This window comes from Poecilia mexicana, unplaced genomic scaffold, assembly GCF_051168715.1.
Source record: "Poecilia mexicana isolate PSO_F unplaced genomic scaffold, ASM5116871v1 scaffold_21, whole genome shotgun sequence".
Classification (NCBI taxonomy): Eukaryota; Metazoa; Chordata; class Actinopteri; order Cyprinodontiformes; family Poeciliidae; genus Poecilia; species Poecilia mexicana.
Genome location: NW_028263390.1, coordinates 19110617 through 19131759, shown reverse-complemented (window position 1 = coordinate 19131759; position 21143 = coordinate 19110617). Strand labels below are relative to the sequence as shown.

The following is a 21143-nucleotide window of genomic DNA, read 5'->3' as shown; positions in this document are numbered from 1 at the left end:
GAAGGCAGACAGAGTCCATCAACCGAAGGAAATTTAGAAACAGAGAGGAAGTGGATACAAGAGTTCAAGAGAAAAAAACAATGGAAGAACCAGAATGCAGTGGTTTGATTGGACCATTAATTGTGGCCTGTGTAATAAATAAAGGCTTAGTCAATTAGAAAGCAATCTGGACATTTTCACACTTGATACAGCAGGGTAGATGGGATTTTCCTGCTAATTTAGTGGAAGAGAGCAACTTCCCTCTGAATTATTGAGCTCGGCCCGTCGATACCTTAACACTGCTAATGAGCTCGTCTCGCGTTTTATTGCCGGCTGGAAATTATCCAGTAAACACTCAATGCAACCGTTGGAATATTTCAGATTGAGTAAAGTATCTCAGAGTTACGGTACTGCAAAGTTGGTTCACAGTCAAAAATAACTAAATTTTCCCCAAACTGGTTACAGATGTTCCACCTCTGGTTCCTAGAATCTGAAAATCTCAGCTCCGATTATTTAAAGGTGACTTTGAACAGGTTAGGAGAGGATATGGACAACAGAAAACATATTCATTACACATTTTTTTGTTTTTACACAAATTCTTAAAACCAGTTGACTAAATGTGCTGGAGCTCAGTGTGAGTTGCTAGGCAACACACTGGGCTTTGCTGGGGTTGCCAGGCAACTCACTGGGCCTCACTCAGGTTGCTAGGCGACGGGCAGAGCCTGCTGATTTGTGATGTTACATTCTGAAAGTTTTTCAAATGGCTTGTTTTCCAGACACCAAAATACAAACTTATTGCCAAAATAAGTTTTTGGGCTGTTTGTAGAAGTAGCAGTGACCAACTGGAAGCATAAAAACTACCAAAATATGTGGAAAAACACTCCATGGTGTATGTCTATCCTTGAGGACTCATTATCTTTGTTACTAAAAGAGAAGAAAAATGAATTGTAGTCATTTAACTTCATTATAGGACATTTTTTATGGTTACATAATTATACAATCTGAAAAATCACTTTTAGAAACTCATGTTGCTGGAATGATGGCAGAATGTTTTTGTGGATTTTAGATAAAAAACCTGCTGTAAAAAAATTCTGATTTTTGGAGACTTGTTTTATTTTACTTGGAAATGTTCCTAATATTTTGCTGATGTCATCAGACAAACAGTTAATTGGGCAACTTTTTTTTAAACTCCATAAAATATTGTGCCATCTATTAACTTTCTTCTTTCAGCCTTCAGATTTGGTGATGTTTTCATCCAAACAATAATATAGCGTACTTGGGAATAATTAAAATTCCTACATAAAATCTCAATTCTGTTAAAAAAAACAAAAAAACAAAACAAAAGGAACCTCAACTTAAAATACATTTGAGCTCAACTTGGTGAGCTTCTTGGTGCAAACATTTTGCATGCAGAACGCTTCATCACGTCTTCACTGCAACATAAACGAGTGGAAAAAATAGTTGCACAAACACGAAGAGATGGAGACTATGGGGGAGGCCATCAGCAGCGCAATGTCCTGCAACACACACCTACACGGCTGTCCTCCCTGAAACCCAACACTGCACTCAACAGGCTCCAGGTGAGACAGGAGCCCTATACCTGCCTGTAAGCCGAGACCAGCGCTTGTAAGGTGAGACCCAACACTTGGGATCTCTTTCCTGCCTGCACCTCCAGACGCACATACAAGCACAACAACCTTGTTTACTGGTCGTCATACATTTCCTGGCTTGGCGCCGGTCACGTCCGCTTTTCGGACGGCGAGCGACGAAACCAGAGAGACAAACCACAACTTAGAAAGTCTTCAGCTTCCCTATTTAAGATGCTAAGTGTGTCCTAGGGATTACATTTTCCACACGAAATTTTAAAATATTGGTACACTTTTGGAACATAATTTTTTTTTTATAAATACCGTTTGTAGCTGAGAATGAGGGAGCTTTAAATACTTTAAAAACAAATTCATACCAATAATTTTTGGTCTAGTTTCTTGAAAAACAAATTTACAAGCAACTTTTCTTCAAGATAAAAGGAGATTGTTTAGAGAAAACTCCTTACAATTGATGAAAAAGTTCTAGTTGAATTGGTGCCGTTACCTAGCAACGCCAAACAAGCCCAGGTCGTCGCCTAGCAACCCAGTCCTAGTTCTACTGGCAGATTATTGGACTTTGACACAAACTTCATCAATATTAAGGAATTATTGACTTAAAACCAGCTCCTGTATCTTTCTGAAAAGTTACGTTTCTCTTATTTCAAGTGAACCAAAATATTTGGACCAGAAATTAAACAAAAAAACTTTGTTCTTCACTGCAAAAAACTAAAATCTTAAATCACACTAGCCGCTTCATTTTCTCATTTTATCTTCTGTACTACCTTGATATAAAAAGTGAATTTGTGAGAAACAAGTTTGTACATTTCAACCCATAAATCATGGCAGATAATGTAACACTAACTACTGATGATCCAGGAATGTCATGACGGCGCTACTCAATACAAACACTGAATTTTTACGCCATGATCATGTTGTCCAAAAAAAATAAATAAAAACCATAATATTTAGATAATTACATGGCAAAATGTGCAAGGTGTTAAAACTCCAGACGAATATATGGCGTCTTTTGAAGGCCTTTTAGCACAATTAGCATGAAAACTAAAAGCAGAATTACTTTAAAAATGTAAAAATGATCAAAGGTCAGCGTACCTATGAGACATGTCTTCCCTTCCCACTGTGGGGAACACACACACTCGAATCCGTCCTCCCGGTCGATACAGGTCCCACCGTGAAAACATGGATTGGACGCGCATTCATCCAAATCTAAAAAAAAAAAAAATCAAAACTCTGCCAGTTAGCGACTGCTAAATGAGGCTGGACTCAGAAAAATGGAGCCAAAGTGAAACGATAAAGTTACAGAGCAGTGTAGAAAGTAAAAAAAAAACAAAACAGTGAAACGACTGACTTTTGTCGCAGGTCGACCCCTTCCAGCCCGGCGGACACAAACATTCGTATCCTGTAGCAGCGTCACGACACGTCCCGCCGTTGGAGCAAGGATTGGAGCTGCAGGAAAGCTCGGCTGATCGCAGCAAAATATCACAGAAAAAGTCAATCCCAGAGCTAAAACTTGACCTTTTTATTATGTTGCTAGCTTTTGAAATTAATATTTTATATAAAATCGAGCACATTTCAAAACTGGAACTAAAAGTTGTTTAAAAAGCGACTTGCCTATCTCACAGTTTTTTCCTGAGTAGCCCAGCGGACAGGCGCAGTAGTACTGGTCGGGTTCGGTGTTCATGCAGGTTCCTCCGTTGACACACGGCTGGTGGCGGCCGCAGTAATTCAAATCTGTCAGACAACAATTCAAACATTTTCAGAGAGAAAGCCTTTTCTGAGGAAAAAAGACAAAATGTTAACCATTTGAATGCTGCTTCAAGTGAGAGCAAGATTTCCAATACATGGTTGTTACGGAAAATTTATTTATTTTATATTTTGAATGCTGTCTTATTAATGTTTCTATTATAGCTCCTTAGATGAAATCTGACTGCACCAGTAAGATGAAACCTGAGGGAAAACAAAGCAAGAGTCTTCATTTTATCAACGCAGCAGCTCTTCATCTTAAAGGTGTGATTCCTTCAACAGGTAAGGACAAAACATTTTCCAGAATGAGTTGTTTTAAGGCCGACTCAACGTTTACACTCGTAAAAATGAAAACGTATGCAACAATACGTCCTTGAAAAGCAGAAGTGGAGCCTCCTGCACAACCAACAAGAATGCAGCAAGTGGTTTCTGACCAGCAAGCCAACAACAAAACACTTGTATTTTCCAGCAGCCATTATACAACTAACCAAAGGAGCTCAACTTGGGTTGCTAGGCAACAATGCAGTGCCTGGTGAATGTGACTAAAGCGGAAGATTTTTGAAACAGCTAATTTTCCAAACACCAAAAAACAAAAATATTTTTTTTGCAATAAGTGCTCGGTCTGGTTCTAGAAGCAGTTGAGACCCATATGGAAGTATACAAATGTGCAAAATTATAATTTTGCATAATAGGTCCCCTTTAAATTCTTTTGAGAGGAAAAATATCTGATCTGCTGAACTGAGCTCATGAAGACTTTAAACTTTAACTTAACCAATCGAACAGATAAAAGCCAGTTACAATGCGACCAAATGCATCCATCCCACCATCTTAACGTTTAAGTGAAGCTTCAAGTCTGCAGTGTGTGTTTTGCTCTTTGCAGAGCTCTGTGCAGCCACCTCCATGTGTCACTTTTTCTGGGATTTCCCAGAAATCTCGTTGCAGGCTTCGCTCCGAATCGAGGACCAGCTGCCTGCGTTGGCAGGAGGCGTTTTCTCAGCCCCCTGCTGCTCCGCTTTATGACTAATTTTTCTGTATTTGCAGGCTGCAGACAGGTGGTTGAGAATTAGCAGCACAAACCAACCTCTTATTTGCACATATTAAAATAAATGGTTGCGCTTCTTTCCTGTTCTTTTAAATAAAATAAATCAACTGAAGCATTTCACAGGCTGAAACCAGGTTCCACCCAAAAAACCTGGTAAATAAATGAGCAGGAATCCGCCTCCACTGGGGATCTCAGGATCTGTCCTCATCCCCCGAAGAGCCGTCTGTGACGGAGGCATGAGGGGGGATCGGGTGATCCTGCCGCTGCTCAGATCTCAGACAGTAAAACTATCCAGCTTCTGGTTTCCAGATAGACGGAGACGCCACTGAAGATGAGGCAGACTTCATTTTAAACAACTTAATCTGGTGATAAATTACAGCTAAGATTAGAAGCTGAAAATGGTGCCGATTTTCTCTGATCAGATTTTTCCATTAATTTCTCTACAAACTAGTAAACAACTTTAGTAGACGTCTTCGTAAACTTCGTATACTTTGATAACATAAAAAAACAAACAATTTTGTAATTTCATTCCTTTAAATGAAAAACGCAATTAAAAACCATATGAGAATACGTTTTTTCATGCAATAAGTCATTAAAAACATGCAGCTCTGTCAAAATCCAACCACTTCCTGTCTTCTTTGCCGTTTCTGCCAGTAGTAACATCCGGTTGTTGATCACATGTGAAAAAAGTGTTTCCGTTGCAGTTTTACCAACTACACCAATTTTGATACAGCCAAAAAAAAACAAAAAACAAAGAACAAAACAAAAACACACCTCATCCTTTTTTGGGCCATTGAAGATAAAATAAAAGGGTAAATTTCTGCCAAAAACTGAAATTTTCAGATTAATCTCAGAACCTTACAAAAAAACGACATTTCTGAGCTCCAAAAATCAGAAATCAAGTACCTGAATGTCTGAGAAAACATCTGTTCACCATGGTAACAAGTACTCAATATTTTATTAAAACAAAGAGTGTGTACCTTTTTCACACCAGAGGCCGCCCCAGTTCTTCTCACAGTTGCACTCCCAGGGCCGGTTGCAGGTGCCGTGAACGCAGCCGGGATAAACTTCACATTCATCGCAGAACTGGCCCTTCCAGCCGTACTTGCACCTGTTTAAAAAAATTTAATAAATAAGACCCGGCTGCTTTTCCTGAAACATCCAACAAAGTTTTTTTTTTACCTTACAAGAACCTGAGTTTGCCTCAAATCTTACTTTGATTTCTACAATATTTACTTTTAACCTTAAAGTCACTATTCTGACAAAAAAAGTGACATGGTGGTTAACATTACAGCTTCACATAAACTAAATGATAAAAAACTTTTTACTCCAGTTGTGACATTTATTTTCATGTTTTTTTTCGTTTGAATCACCAAAATAAGCCATTTTAAATGCCAGAAGAAGGAAATTTGGATTTTTATTATATTATGTTGAAAAACATTTAATGTTAGTTAAATATAATAACCAGAGACGTCCTGTCACAACTGACATGCTTTTATTTTGAAAGGAAAAAACCTGCAAACACCACTGAATTTCACTTGTTATCGTCTTAAGCAATAGATAATTCTGACGATTAATCGGATAAAGAAAATGGACACATCCTATGATTTTTATTCAACCACTTGAGTCTTTAACACAAAAAAGATGCAAATTTTTTAATATGAAAACATTTTATTGTCTAAATGCAGCAACGTAGCGTTCCTTTAGGTAAAACTTTCACTTGAGTTTTGGGTAAAACATATTTACAGACAAAGATGTTTTCATCTTAAAACGCCAAATTTAAATACATTTTGTACAGTTTTGGCTTAATCAAATAGTTTGTGTTTTTTCCAGCAAATGACATTTTCTTGGGTTTGTATACGCTGCATTACGATTAATGGATTACTACTATAATGAATTAATCACAATTAATCTGATTAATCGTTTCAGCCATAATGTGAAATTATGGTTCTAATCATCAAATGAGAAAAAGAAAAATCTCTGAATTGATTTATGGGTTTTATAGAAGTTTGGTGGCATTTAAAGACGTCAATCCAATTAATCGTTGAATAAATCCTCAAACTGCATGATAAATGTGGCAAAAAAGGTCAACTCATTGGTAATGAATGCATCCTAGAACAAAGCCCTAATATAATTGATCTGGAGATGGACTCGTCCTGCTCCCATGGCCTGCTGCCAAGCAATCCCAGTGTATGTTGACATTCCAGGGCAGGAGAGGTTAAGTATACTTCCATGGGCTCCCGCGCTCGAGCAGGAGTCTGGTTTTGAAGGAGAGTGACGGCTTCGAGGGTGGTAAACTCGCTCAGGCAGTGAGTGGCTGGAGACAACTGTGTATATACACACAGAGTCGGTGTAGCGCAGCCACAGAGTCGTACGCTGCTATTCCAAAGCTGTGGTGTCGTCGGGGCAGCTGTCTTGTCAATTGGCGGCTATTTTGAGCCCCCTGCAGACGGCACTGCTGCCTTTCTGAGAGACCAAGACTTTGGAAACCAGCCACTCTCCAGCACTGCAAAACTAAATCTTACCAAGTGAAATGAGGCTTCAAGTAAGACAGAACTAACTTATAAAGTAACTTTTCTGGAAGATATGCGCCTTATTTCAAAGTCACTAGAAACTAAAACCCTTGGTAAGATTTTGGGGTTTTGTTGCATGTTTCTGGACAAGAAAGCAAGATAAATCCAGGGGTTTGTTACATAGACTTAAAAGTTTCACGATATTTTGTGGCATTATTCTGATAAGGATAAAAGCGACAATATTACTACTTTTTTAGATAACTGTATGGCTGAGATTGGGTCACAGTTACTACAGAAACTAATCACAAACGGGTTTGATTTGTACCACTAGGCTGCACACAGTAACTGAATTTAATCATGTTTTCAACTTTATTCACCATTGAATGGAGAAAACGGTAAAATAAAAATGTTATTTTTGGTTATTTTTAAGTATTAATTGGAATTCACCATGATAAATCAAAATGATGTAAGTTTTCAAATCCAACCTGAAAATATTGTTAAACTGCTCAGACATGCAGACTTTAGCTGTATGACTGTATCTACACAGTGATTAGAAAGCAGTTTATACTTTCTGTTTTATTTTATTATTGCATTTTGTAACTTGTCAAAAGACTGCAGATACAAAGTAGCTTATGTTATAATCTGGTAAGGTGATATTTATGTATCTTGCTCCTATGTAAATACAAAATTCTTATAAGATCATCATGATAAAAGATAAAATGGTCCCCAGTAGGCAGAGCTGGGTTGCAAAATAAAATGGATTCCAACCCACAACGTCTGAATCTTTGTGAAAAAGAAAAATGTTGTGCACATCCAAGGTGATTCTCAGGACGAGCCTCTTAAATGTGTCAGAACAGGCCCAAAGCGGCGCGGTCTGAATGGAGCAAAGTAAAATCCAACACACACCAGCTTTTGTGCAGCAGCTTTTAGGTGTGACGTACACGGGTGAATATAGAACAAAAAAAGAGGTGGTAAATGATTTAATGCCAGCTTTTTGTGCCCTGGGGAATCATTAAATTCATGCTCCTGCAGGACGAACTTTTTACTGCCGCTCCCCTATTCAAGTCGCTCTTCCTGTTGACGGTTTACATGAATCTGTTGCAGTTCAACAACCGGAATGAGGCGGACGTGTAAAAACGAGAAGCAGGTTCCAACACTGGGTCATACGGAAGACTATTAGTGCCACTGGAATAAAAAAAAAAATGGATATTGATCTGAAGATTAAAGTCAGAATTTGCAGCAAAACTGTCACTAATTGGAGAAACGACTTGGAAGAGAAAAAGAATTCTGTCAAAATTCTGGAAAAAAAGCCAAAATTTCAAGTCTGCATTCAAAGTCAGAATACTGACATAAAATAAAAACAATTTTGAGGAAAAACTAGTCAAAATTCAGTTTTAAAAAACAAAATAAATCAAAATTCTGAAAAATTGTCAAATTTCTGAGAAAAATAAATTGTAAGTTCTGGAAAAAAAAAAAACTTAAAAATCGGAGGTAAAAAACGTCAAAATTGATTACAAAAAAATCCCAATTAAAATTCTGAGAAAATAAGTCAAATATCTTAAAAGAAAAAAAATTAAGTTTTGAGAACCAGTCAAAACTCTGATAAAGTCAAAATTTGGCTCAGGAGTCTTTTTCAAGTCGTGGAGAGCGTCGTCACATCCGGCAGGTGGACAGAGGGGTTTCCACAGATGACAACGGGATGTGCAGGCATCCTGGAAACAAGGCACCAGCAGGGACGGTCACTGTATTTAACCGTCATTTCCACTTTGGGGAATGTAAATGACACAGCGGGTATCATTTCCTCCGCTGCCCCTTGCCCTTCAAGGAGGACTGCAATGCGGACGGGGGGGAAACCGGGGTCTGACGATTCCCGGCACAGTTTACGGCGCAGTGTCTTTCTGTGGTCCAAGGTGCAGAGAGCCGATGAGGCGCTTGGTATTCTGAGGAGGATCTCGAGCTGCTAAAAATACCAGGAGGCAGGAGCGGCTTCAGCCTCGCCTTCAGAAGAGATCTGGGAGATGCCCACAAGGGAAGGAGAGGCTGGAAACAACAAGCCTCACCAGGCTGATGCTGCTTCTGTTCAGGATGTCAGATCTACACTTTTCTCATCGTCTGCAAGATTTTTATGGCTTCAAAATGCTGCAGGATTCCCCTTTAAACATAAAACTGTCTCAAAGTGGCAACAATCTGATACCAAAACACCAGAAATACATTATTCATGATTACATCTGCCACCAGGAGCTCAAAAGTAAAAAACATTTCTTACTCGCATTTGCCTGGAGCAGAGCAGTTGCCGTTTACCGGGTCGCAGCCTTGTCTGCAGATTGCTGGAGAAAAACGAGGAAAACGTCAAATTCTCACATTGAAAAAAGTCACAAATGGACGGTGAAGATTGGAAAAGCATAATTTCACTGAATGCAAAGACACGGTTATTAACGGCGCTCTGAAACGAGGGACAACTTTACGACCTGCATGTAAAACTCTACCCAGCTTTTAAAAACAGCTCCACCCATTTCACCACCGTCTTTTCACACCTTTCAAGGTTAGCTGAATGATTTACAGAGGACCCCCCAGTCTCCACTGTCAGGCCCACTGCAGTTAAAATAAAAATAATCCACTCAAATTCTGAGTCTCATTGGAAAAAAAATTTATTCTAAGAAAACTTACATTTTGAGTTTAATGTCTAAAAATATATATTATATATATATAAAATTAAGCTTCAAAAGTTAAATTTGCTACAAAAGTCATTTTGGATTTCAGAAATTTTCTAGAAAAACAAAATTGAAAATTTCACTTTCAAAAGTGGCCAATTTTCAATAGTGGAACGTATTTGACTTGTGAAATTTTGAAATTTGAGTTTCAGAAAAAGTCTGAAATTTCCAAGTTTTTCCAGAAAATTTCTGAAATTAATCTAAACTTTTCTAGAAAATTTTAGACTAACTAAAAACATGTTAGTTTTTTCTTTAATATTTGACTTTCAGTACTCAGGAATTTCTTTGTTCTTTTCTACAACATTTCTGAAAAATTTTGACTTTTGGAACTCAAATTTTTAGACTAATTTAAGAAATGTCCTTGTATTTTCTAGAAAATCTGAGTTTTTTTCTTGAACTTTGACTTCTGGAACTCAAGAAAAAGGACATTCCTGAGATAAATCCCAAATTTTTGGTGGAAATCTGCTCCTTTATCTTTCCATCAAAAATGGCCCTAGTATGCCATCAAGCTCCACTCTTGAGATTCACACAACCATGGTTTTATAACTCATACTGAACCACCAATGATCTATAGAAAAGGTTGGACCAGCAGTCGGTTCCACAGCTATAATCTAGTTGGTAAAGTGTTTTCTGAGCTGACCTGTCTTGCACTCTTTGCCCATCCAGCCGTCCAGACAAACCCGAGTCCCTGAAGCGTCGCAGCGATAGTGTCCGAAGTAGTCATCCCGAGGATTGCACAGCTCGTTGCACTTGTTCCCGTAGTAGTTCTCATCGCAGCGCACCCGGATGCGGTAGACGAGGCGAGCCACCGGCCCGTCATGGCGGTTGGTCTGCCAGGGATCGCCGGGGTTGATCATGCCGGTGTGAAAGCCGCGCTCGATCAGCAGCTCCTCACCGTCTGAAACGAACATGAAACGATGTCCAGTCGATGTAGTTTGCATAAAAGTTTGAGAAAAAAAATTAACCCTAAACCCGATTTGGGAAACAAAAGCTGATCAAATGATCCATCAACCCAGGACTGATGGGATGGATCAGGTCCCTCAGTGACTGGTTCTGCTCCAGGGCTACACGCCCGGAAAATCTTCAAACGATGTCGCCTAATTAGATGTTCAGCACCTGAATGGACTCACTTTGCCTTAGAGGTGCAGCAGCTCTACTGATTGAACTCCACACCCCGTCTTTAAGGCCAACTTCAGCCACTTCCAACTTTGATCTTGTCCTTTTAGTGACAATCTAAATGCAAGGTAGTAAATGAAAGGCAAACTGCACCTTATTGCCCCTCCGTTTCCCAAAGGAAAAAAACACCACATGAAAGAAAATAAGTAGTAAGAACCATTTCAAGTTAAGTTTGGGGTTAAAAAAACACAACACGTCTTGATTGTTGCATGTTGTCCTTCCAAAAATGCCTTGAAAGCCAATGAAATATTTGCTGAAGGCAATGAAATGATTTAAAATAGTGATGTGAAAACTGCTTTATGATGAAAACTAAGTTATAAACAAGCTGATCCAAACGGTTTTCATTTGAGAAAATACTTTGATATCAGATAGAGGGAGTAAGTCTATCACAATCACATGATAAATTACAATTGGCTCAAAATTTCCCTTCTGATTATTAATATTTTTATATTTACAGACTTCATAATCCACTTTAGCTGAAGAACGGTTTATAATTTTGTTTTATCAATTTTGAAAACAAAAAATCTTACCACATCCAGTTTCTAGCGTAAATATCTTAGCATTTATAAAACAAGACAAAACTAACTTATAGATAACTTAAGAAATCTGACTTGTTTTAAGTCAATAATTCCTTAAACTGGTGAAAAAGTTCCTGTTCCATTGTCGGATTATTTCACTAATGACATTTTCCCCGTGTTTGTAGTGAAATAATCTGCCAGTGGAACTAGAACTGGGTTGCTAGGTAACGGGCAGGGCGTGGCTGGCGTTGCTAGGTAACGGGCAGGGCGTGGCTGGCGTTGCTAGGTAACGGCGCCAGTGGAACTAGAATTTTTTCCATCAATATTAAGGAAGACTTGACTTGAAACAAGCTCCTAAATCTTTCTGAAAAGTTACTTGTAAGTTTGTTCGCTTGAATTAAGAAAAAACTAAGAAATGAGACCAAAAATACTTGTGTTTCTTGCAGTGCTGATAACGTATACCTTGAAAATGGTCACAAAAATAACTCATCGTTTATCACAATAATTACAGTGACAATTTATTGCCCATCAAAATTTGTTATGACAGCCCTAAGAAAATGTGAAAATTACCAGTTGATCAAGTAACCAACTGAAAACCATTTCATTTATCCATCATTTGAGCGTTTTAGGCCTCCATACTCATGTTCATCTTTGTCAGCTTACAACGTTCTGAGAAACCCAGCATCAGGAAAACAATCCGATTTATCAAAGCGAGCTCAAAGCAGACAAACAATCGCTGTGGAGCGGGGACCGTGATTTCTTTTTCTCCATGGTGTTGGACTCGTTGGAAACAGGAACACACACACATGCCTGCACCTTCCTCTGCTGGGGACTTACACAATGTCAGACAGAATTAAGCAACAACAACAACAGAAATAACCCTCGCCAGTTGCCAGATAGAGAACAATGGGCTCTGGGCCCAAGCCGGTCTCTGCAACCAAGTGTCTAAACAGTGGGCCAGTTCGCCCAGTCCGCTCCACTTCCTGTTCGATAAACACAAGGAAAACAGCCAGCTGCCTTTCCTGAGGACGCGGTGGGATGGGGGGGTGTAGAGGCAGACGGGAGGATGTGACGGTGGAGGAGAGGAATCCACTGATGGACCCACACATCGGTTCTCATGTAGAACCAGACCGGCGTGCTGAGTCATGGCCGACGTGTTCAGCTTCATGTCTAATAGACTTGTAGAGTCATGCCGTCAATACTGAACGTTTAGTGAGTCTGCATAGAAGGTGATGTATGCACAACACACAGCGTCTGGATGAGCAGCGAGTCTGGCAATGAGGAAGAGGAAAGTCTTGGGATATAAAAAAAAAAACCTCAAAGGGAGACACACCCTTAATCAGTTTATAGGATAATATAATAGTGATGCTAGTTGGTCGGTTGAAAACCAACTAATTTCTCTTGATTGCTTCAATGTATTACAATATAATGAGACTAAAGATCTGTTTTTATGTTGCACCTTAGGACTTCGTTCTTTGACATGTTCATCCTTTGACCTTAACCTGACCTTTTAAAACAAATATGGGTTCGGTTACCTAGCAACAACTTGTTGAGTAACTTCTACCACTCTGCCTAATAAACTGCCTAAATATGAAAGTATAGGAGTGAAAATTGTGGATGAAACAGGAAAGTTTGGCAGCATTTCAGATATATAAAAAAATACATTAATAGTTAATATTGACAATTATTGATGAACTGATATGAAATACTTTTACTATGATACATTTTTCAGCCCTAATCATTACAAATACTGCTGTAAAGTGCCTTAATAAATTAGCCATACCCCATTACCTTCTAAAGACCAGAAATTCACTTTTTTGTTTCACAGTTTAGGTGGAAACTCTTAAATTACCAATCATACCAAACCGCAACTGTTAACCCATCAGCTGAGACGTATGTATGATGGTGGCAGTAAATTTACCAATACCTTTATTGGTCCTGATATTGAAAATAATTCTGGATCACATATTAGAGATTGAGGATTAAGACAAGAAAATATGATTTTAATCAGTTTAACCAATTTTTTCCAAATATTTTCTGGGATAGCCAGAGTCCGTCTTTGACACTAAACGTATAATACCAACATTAAAAAAAAAAGTAACTGATTAACATTAAGTGACAAACTGATTTATGACGCTTTAAGCACTCGGACCAGAAACATCCATCTACGTTCTTTACGGCGACTTGGCTCAGGCTGGAAGGAAACTGACTGGAATGTTTCGAGCAACAATTAGGCCTCCGATCCATTAGAGCCGCAAATTTACTCAACTAATGCAGCAACAAAAGACGACGCACGGCTAATCAAAGAGTGGTGATGTCACAATCTATTTATTCTCCATTGTCTCCGTCCACAGGCGGAAGTCTGTTTGATGAGGGCGCCAAAACAGGATGCAACAACCTCAAATAAACACGAGATGATCAGAAACCGTTGTTAATCAACACGTAGAAGAATCTGAGTAATTATTGGTATCTTTGCAGATCAAAGCCGCATTCAGACATGCGGATATTACAGCTGATGATGGCTCCACCTCAAGACGGGGATTCTGCACAGATGTGGAATAAAATGTTTAAAGAAGTCCACCAGGCGGACATACTCAAAGGGAAAAAAAAAAAAACAGGATACAGCTGGTCAAAGCTGACCATCAGAGCCAACATACCGACAGTCAAGGTTTGCACTGTGAAATATTTTAGCGTAAACTCCCACCTGAAGAAAAACTATTCTGGAATTTTCTGCCAACACAAACATTCACATTCACCAGAACATTGAAAATACATTAAGATCCTGGAACTAAATTTACTATTTTTCTTCTAATTGAACAAACTTCTGCGTCTTTTCATTTGGTCTTTCCAATTAGTTCAAGAACTTTTCAAAAAATTTTCCAATTTTCTAATTTTGACCAGAGCTGAAATGATTAATCAGATTAATCATGATTATTCAAATAATCGTCAACTAATATATATATATATATATATATATATATATATATATATATATATATATATATATATATATATATACATACACATACATTTTGGATAAAATCACTTTTGGCTGTAAATGTGAAAGAAAAAATTCCCGAAGTGATATTCTGTTAGCTTTACCCAGATCAAATTTACTAAAACTAATGCAGTTTTATTGCATTTCTGGCAATAAAATGTTTATTTTTTCTTATTTAAAGAAATAAATTTATTTATTTCTTTTCATGCATTTCTAATATTGTGTATAAAAAAGTCAAGTAGTTAAGTGAAAAATCTGTATAATGTGGCTTTTTTAAATCAGATTAATTGAAAAATCAATCAATTACTAAAATAATAGTTTGTTGCAGCCGTAATTTTGACATGGGCTCCCTTTAATTAAATGTACTGGTTTCTCAAATCAATAAAAATCCATTTTTATTTTGATATCAGTCACATGTTTGCTGGGAAAATGGTACATATTTGATTATCAAAATGAGGCTGTGCAAAAAGTCTTTAAAAAAATCAACTGAATTGAAGAACTGAAGGGATAGAATAATGAAATTACAATTCAATAGATCTGATACAAGTGTGTTTCTGCATCATTTAGTGACGCAATGATATTAATATGAAATAAAAACAACAATGTTTTCACATTATGTAGCTTAATAGCAATTCAGAAGCAGAAATCATCTTTATTTATTGGGAATTATTTATTCAACTTCACATTTTGGAATGAAAGAACTAAATCGTGTTCAATAGTTTTTGTACAAGCATCAAATCTTTACTTCAAATGTCTCTGATGTTGTTAGAAAGTATTGATATTTTGTTTCAAACAATGAATTTACAGTTACTACCGCTGTAATAAATAAAAACACCTAGAAAAGACTGAAGGAAAACAGATTAAAATGATTAACTTATAAAGTATGAACTTACTGCTGCGCGTGTCGTTGTCCCAGTCCCAGGCTTCAACAATCAACGTAAAAGTTCGCTGCAGAAAAGAAAAAAGGAAAAGAGTGAGCGACACAATGAGAATTACATTTAGAAAACAGACTTTACTCTTCATACGTCTCAAAACAATAATTTACTCCAGAGGCATCATTTCAGTACAAAAATATATTTTACAAATCATGTTTTTTGTTCCAGAAAAATACGGAGCACAAGTCTAAACACAAAACAGACGCAAAACTTTGGATTTATTGCAAAGGAAACATCAGCAAAGAGCAGCGGAGCATCATTTCAGTCACTTAATTCTTGAACAAGCGTCAGACACGCATTCGAACAGATGATGCAAAAATCTATTTTATTGCCACTACAAAGTCTGGTATTCAACTTGGCTTGACTACAGAGTACTGCTAGAGTTACAGCCCCAATGAAACCCAATGATTCAGAAATAAGAGAACATGCTACAGTAGGTCCAACGGTCAGCGGCCAAAAGCAGCAACTGGAGAAGAGCGAAGAGCATCAACTCCTCAAACTTTCCTCCAGCTCTGCATGGAGCGTAAAAATATCAGCACTTTTCAGCTCAGGAGGGAAACTTGCAGGTTGCTATCAGAATGAGCTTTGAACTGGTTAACGGGTTGAGATTTTAAATGGTTTTATAAATGACAAGCTGTAACTGGAGTCATTACAAGGAGTTTAAATAAAACTACAAGGAAAAGTGGTTAATAAAAGAAAGCCAATGTGGTTTTGTGACTGAACTAAATAATAAGCTGGAGATCTCAACTTTTATTCTGGATGGAAGTAAATGCTGACAAAATTCTCTTTAGGATGTGAAAATAAAAACTTTGTTCATTTTTATCAGTTCCAGCAGTTTTAAACTCTTTGACTGCAGAATACAGAGGCACAAATTTAAGTTCAAAGATACTTTATTGATCCCAAAGGGAATTTGTTTTGTATCGATTCAGATTCTTAAACACCATAAATAAAAGGAGTTTTAACACTTTTGTTGTGTTTCAGCTTCTACAAATTCCCACTTTGACACAAAACAGACACATAAGCAAAATGTGGATAATTGATGTATTTTTTAAAAATGATTTTTTTAAAATATTTTGTAGCTGTAAATGGGGACAAGTTTAGGAGAATAATTATTTTACCTTTACTCTAGTTTGCTTGAATGGCATGTTCTCTAATCTTTCCTATTTTGAAGAAAACTAAACCTTTTGCTGCATAGGAAAAGGAGAATTATGGGTTACCATGCTCTCTGATTAATATAAAAACTGAAGCTTGTGACAATAACCAGTAAATCAAATTAAAACAAGCTCAATAATTTCCATTAGTATGATTTATTTCTTTTTTCCTCTTTCAACCAAAAACTGAATGACAGTCTTCAGTTGTTGCTCTGCTCTTTTTCTGAAGGACAATTTTGTTTAGACTTTATAATTCATTTTATTTGTCATTTCTGATTTATTTATTTTGCATATCTAAGATGTCTTCCTTTTCCAGTGTTAAACGTTAATTAAAATGTAACTTTTTTTCTTTTTTATACCATTATATTACCAGAAAAGGCTCTCAAGACGATCTTACGGTTTATCACAATAACTTCTCAGACAATTAATCATCCAGACTTTAGTAAAAAACAGTTTAAAGTAAACTGTTTGCCCATTTGATAATTGTACTTAAGTCAAAAAGCAGGGTTGTTTTAAACATATTTTAATAAAAGTTGTTACAAAAAATTTAGATTTTTTTTTAAGTAGTACGGAACTAAAAGTGGGGGTGCTGCAATTCCAGAGCAAGCCCCCCGCCACTGAAAATGGTTAATCTGGATAAAAACCACAATAATGACCTGAAGCTGGGGTCAGGGTAGATTACTGCCAAACACTGAGCTTCCTTTAGGAAGTACAAAAATATTTCACATCGTTTTTCTGATGAAAATGAGCTTCAGTTTCTTCCTGATGAATATTAAAATCAATTTCCCTTTGTCCCCTGCAGGTCTGATTGCCAATAAAGTGACTGCCTGCATGATGATGTGCACTGCATGGACCGGCTTTGCCCTTGGTTGTCAGACGGGGAGTTAAATCACCGGTAAGTGGATTATCACGTTTCACACCAAGTTATGCTTTACACTTGTAGCGTGTTGATGAACATCGTTCGCTCGCTTATCAAATTCACACTCAAAAACTTCAACGATTTTGAACAGAAGCAAAACTATTTGGATAACTCAAGCCTATCAATACCAAATCATTTTTCATCATCTGCACAGTTCATTGATGTGGAAATGATAGAATGATTAAACTTTTAAAATATTTTTTAGATTTTAGCCCATAAAAAAAAAAAGTAAAACTGTTTGCATTTTGGACAATCACAGCACAGACTGGTTTGAGTAAATGTAAATAGATGTACGCACACAAACCAGCATCACTGCTAGGCAACCAGCTGACCTAAATAGCAGTCATTACATCACTCCCAGTGACAGTCGTAGTACCCATAGTGTGACTGCTGTGACCTCCAGTGTAATGTCACTGACGGGATATTGGAGCGGGGTGGGGGTTGGTTGAGGGGAGGAAAAAATGGATTTGTGAATGCATGAATCAAGAAAGCAGCGAGGGAAAGACGGCAAAGTGTGTGTTTGTAAGTCTGTTGTTGATCTGGGGGACCTGCAAGCTGGTAGCTGCTGGGCTGTGGGATTAAGCAGGCTTGTCTGGCTGTGGGTTGTGGCAGGAGGAAGGGGAGGGGAGTGTTTTTGTGGAAGACCACGGGTGACGGGAGAATAGCTGGGAAGATGCAAGACCCCAAATCAACAGGTAAGAAGTAGAAACTACCAAAGTGTAAACCAAAGAGTGAGAAACTTCGGGTGATGTCTCGGTAAACCATCAATCCAACTGCAGGCGTGCAGCAGATGCAGCTCCGGCGATGGATTATGTGACATAAACGTGCATCATCCCACGACACGTAGCTCGGCTTCTGACCTTTCCACCCATCCCCCCGCCACAAAAGGAAAGGCGGGTTGCTCTGGTCTGAGCACGTGGGTTGGTGTGTGAGTGTGTATGCCAATGCATAGAAAAGGAAGTGATTGGCAATCATTGGCTGTAACTTCATAAATCTATATAAAAACTACTTTTAGGCTTCACAAAGATCTAGAGTTGCTTGCATGCCTACATGCTGTAAATGATTCAAGTCAGAGGAGCAAAGCCATGGACTAGACTGGTTTCCCACAGACCATCCCAGTCTGTGATTAGCTGGATTAAGTGACAGCTGCCCAAATGGTCGGAACAAGATAGATGGATGGGCAGGGGGATAAAGGGGAGGGTTGGGGGAGGGAACGGGAAAAGGCTACCAAACAAAGACCCTTGTCCCAACACCGTAACTCACCCCCATTCCAATCAAAACCATTGTCCATGAAGAGACGCAGTCAGCACGAGGACAATTAGTGTCAGCATGTGTGCTGCCGAGCCTGAGCAGGACAGTTGCAGGATGGCCGCCAGCGGTTCTTCCATCAAGTCCTCACGGGAAATCCAAACGGGATCCACTTCAGGAAAAACAAACGTGATCTCAATCTGCCCGACTTCAAGTCTTTCATCAAGGTAGAAATATTTGATATCAGCCTGACAAGGCAAAGAACACACTTTAGGTCAAAGCACCAAAATCCTACTTGTTCCCCTGATGGATTAGAGGATTTAGGCAGAGGAATCCTAGTTTTGGAAAATTGGGACATGGCAGAAAAACATGGAGCATCTTCGCTTAATGCAACGAGATAAAACCCATCTTCAAGAAGGTATCCAACTCTTAATGAGCGGGGTGAAGACGTGATTGTGCTGCCTGGGGAGAGCCACAGGTGTAGGTTCCCACGGCAGATGAAGGGGAGGACAGATGAGTGGAAGGTAGTTGTTGAAATATAAAAAGGGACAGGAGGGACAGAGGGAGAGATGGCAGTGGGAAGTGGAAGCTGGGGCAGGTTGGGGTCACTAAGCATGGGATCTGCACGCTTCGTTCTGAAAAGAGGGGTCAGCCCTCTGCATGTGGGGTGACGTGCATGTTTGCATTCAAAGAATACCAAGAATGTGAGATCCGGGTCTGGTGTGTAATCCCAGGCCTGATCCCAGTCTGCCCACAGTTCAGCACCATCAGAGTCTGGCGTTGTAGATTGAAGCTTTGATTGACTCGTCGTCTCTCGGGGGAAGGCTGGGATCACAAATGTTGATTGAACTCAAGTCTTTCACACGTGTTGGTTCTTTTTGACGCCTCCAACAGACAATTCGTATCGAAGGAAAACACCCTGTGACCTTCGTATATCTCCGTTTCCCATGTCACAGAGAGGTGACCTGATCATCCACCGCCGTCTTCCCAGCTGATTTATTGCCTTCTGATGGGACACCGGGTCAAACGCGATTCATCCCATGGCCTATAATAGCTGTGAGTGTAATCTTCATTAATCTGTGATCTCAATCCCATGTTTTGGGTTTGCAATGGCTGCATCCCAGCTTGTGCAAACTGTATCACTCAAACAGCCTCTGATGTTTTCAGCATCACCTTAAGGGAGCATTCACACCAATCCCGATCAGTCCGATTTCATCAAACTCCAGGCTGTTTGTCTGAAAATCCGGTCCGTTTGGGGGGGATGAGAACGAATTCTGATGGGAATTAATGAGAATTTATCAATTTTCTTATCGATTCTCACCAAGTTAGAAAATAAAATCTTTCAAAACCATGTCGAATTCAATTCAAACCAAGTTAAAACTTGCTTAAACAATAAGAATCTGTCAAATGAGCATCTTAACATGAAATGCAACTTTCTGCAGGACAGTTTTGGTCCTTTTTATATAATAAACAAGCCTCGTCAGAAAATATTTTAATTTATTGAATCCGACTATAAATGTTAATATAAGATGGAGATTATTCATTTGTATGGCACCAACATTAACCAGGATCTAGGAGCTCAACGATTCCAAGTAATTAAATTACTGCAAACCGGTTCTTGATTCCCATCCCTAATGGAGCAAACAAATAACTCTGGTCCACCTAAAAACTCGAGGTCTCGGTTTGGTTCAAGTGAACTCTTGAGTAGACTGGAGATCGCTCCAAAAGCATGAACCGGATTAGAGCAGGGCATTCTGGGTAAATATAACCAATGCAAACGCTCATGTCTGGTGCTACTGAGAGAAAAGGTTCGTCCTACAGCCGCTAAAATCTGGCACTGCTCCATTTTGTTTCATCTTGCTGAGGAGGAAGCTGCGCTCATGTCTTCAGAGAGTTTCATGCCACTTCCTTCAGTAGTTATTGGTGTACCGCCTCTACAGGCGAGGAGGGGAACAGGTTTTCAAAAAGTTTGGATCGTTTGACAGCGAGAGTGACACACAAGCTGAAAATGTAACAAATGTTGCAATTTTGGTCTTTATTGAACCAAATCTAATGAACTATCTGATATAAAAACATAGTAAGAACTTGACTGAAACCAGTACTGAACAGAAATCTACAAAATGACCTCAATCAGCCTCCAATCGCCGTTTCTGTAACTACCAAAGTGACATCAGGGGATGTTATTTGTTCTCCAAATGTAAAATTACAGTTTAGACATTTCAAGTCAAAGCCAGAGGAGAAGTTTTGGATGCGACGTTTACTGGGACAAGTTTTGAAGGCGCAACAGAGCCAAGTCTGCTTCCTTTCCATTTCGCCAAGAAGGTGGGGAAGAAAGTAAATATCCGCTTCACCTTGCTCCTCAATCTGTTAGGGGCAAAGATCAAAGACCCCCAGGGGCAAAATCCAAGTATATGTGGAGATGTTATTGGCAGGAAGATGAGAAATTCTCACAGAAAATAACCTCGTCTTGAAGCCTTCACACACTAACACCATAAAATGAGGTCAAAGAGGCAAACATTACCTCTGGTTTTAGTAAATGGATATTTCCTCACCTTAGGGAAAAGAAAAACGAAGTACAAGCACCTGGCCAGGAGGTGGAGACAACA

At 38.7% G+C, this 21143-nt stretch overlaps 1 protein-coding gene across 2 annotated transcripts in view; it reads right to left on the bottom strand.

Annotated features, from left to right (window-relative positions):
- jag2b (jagged canonical Notch ligand 2b) overlaps positions 1-21143 on the bottom strand; it is a 53492-nt gene that overhangs the window by 17171 nt on the left and 15178 nt on the right. For both annotated transcript variants that reach the window (XM_088002209.1, XM_088002210.1), the window contains exons 3-9: positions 15178-15232; positions 10233-10490; positions 9148-9208; positions 5349-5479; positions 3195-3314; positions 2932-3045; positions 2676-2789 (exon numbers count right to left, since the gene is read on the bottom strand). In XM_088002209.1, the coding sequence (XP_087858335.1) occupies positions 2676-2789; positions 2932-3045; positions 3195-3314; positions 5349-5479; positions 9148-9208; positions 10233-10490; positions 15178-15232 (853 nt within the window). The remainder of the gene's footprint in view (positions 1-2675; positions 2790-2931; positions 3046-3194; positions 3315-5348; positions 5480-9147; positions 9209-10232; positions 10491-15177; positions 15233-21143) is intronic.